This window comes from Priapulus caudatus, unplaced genomic scaffold (genome assembly GCF_000485595.1).
Source record: "Priapulus caudatus unplaced genomic scaffold, Priapulus_caudatus-5.0.1 Scaffold22058, whole genome shotgun sequence".
In the NCBI taxonomy this organism is placed as follows: domain Eukaryota; kingdom Metazoa; phylum Priapulida; class Priapulimorpha; order Priapulimorphida; family Priapulidae; genus Priapulus; species Priapulus caudatus.
Genome location: NW_014599119.1, coordinates 1 through 509, shown reverse-complemented (window position 1 = coordinate 509; position 509 = coordinate 1). Strand labels below are relative to the sequence as shown.

The following is a 509-nucleotide window of genomic DNA, read 5'->3' as shown; positions in this document are numbered from 1 at the left end:
TTGCTGATCCGATCATGATGTTCGGTGGGTCACCGATTAAAGTGGCGGTGCCGCCGATATTGGATGCAAAAATTTCTGCAAATAGATAAGGGTAGGCACTGATTTTTAGCGTGTCGGTAATCAATAATGTGATGGGTGCAACCAATAATACCGTGGTGACGTTATCAAGCAGCGCAGACAATAAAGCAGTGACGAGCATTAGCATGACTAGGATGCCCCAGGGGTCAGCTTTAACTACTTTGGCTGAACGGATGGCGAGATATTGAAACACACCGGAATCGCGGGTAATACCAACGATAATCATCATGCCAGTTAGTAACCCGATGGTATTAAAGTCAACGCCCTGTACTGCGGCCTCTTGTGTGAGTACACCGCCGACAATCATCAACGCCGCTGCCATCATGGCGATAATGGCGCGGTTTAAACGTTCTGTAATGATTAGTAGATAGGTTAGTACAAATAGGCTGCCGGCAAATAAAACTGGAGACAGGCCAAATATTACGTCGACT

The 509-nt window shown here is 46.6% G+C and overlaps 1 protein-coding gene across 1 annotated transcript; it reads right to left on the bottom strand.

Annotated features, from left to right (window-relative positions):
* Positions 1–4: 4 nt before the first annotated feature.
* On the bottom strand, positions 5–400 carry LOC106820554 (uncharacterized transporter MT2759-like; the record flags this gene model as incomplete). The annotated part of the gene is made up of 1 exon (XM_014825063.1): positions 5–400. A coding segment is annotated over exon 1 (396 nt), but the record flags the coding sequence as incomplete, so codon positions are not given.
* Between the last annotated feature and the right edge of the window lie 109 nt (positions 401–509).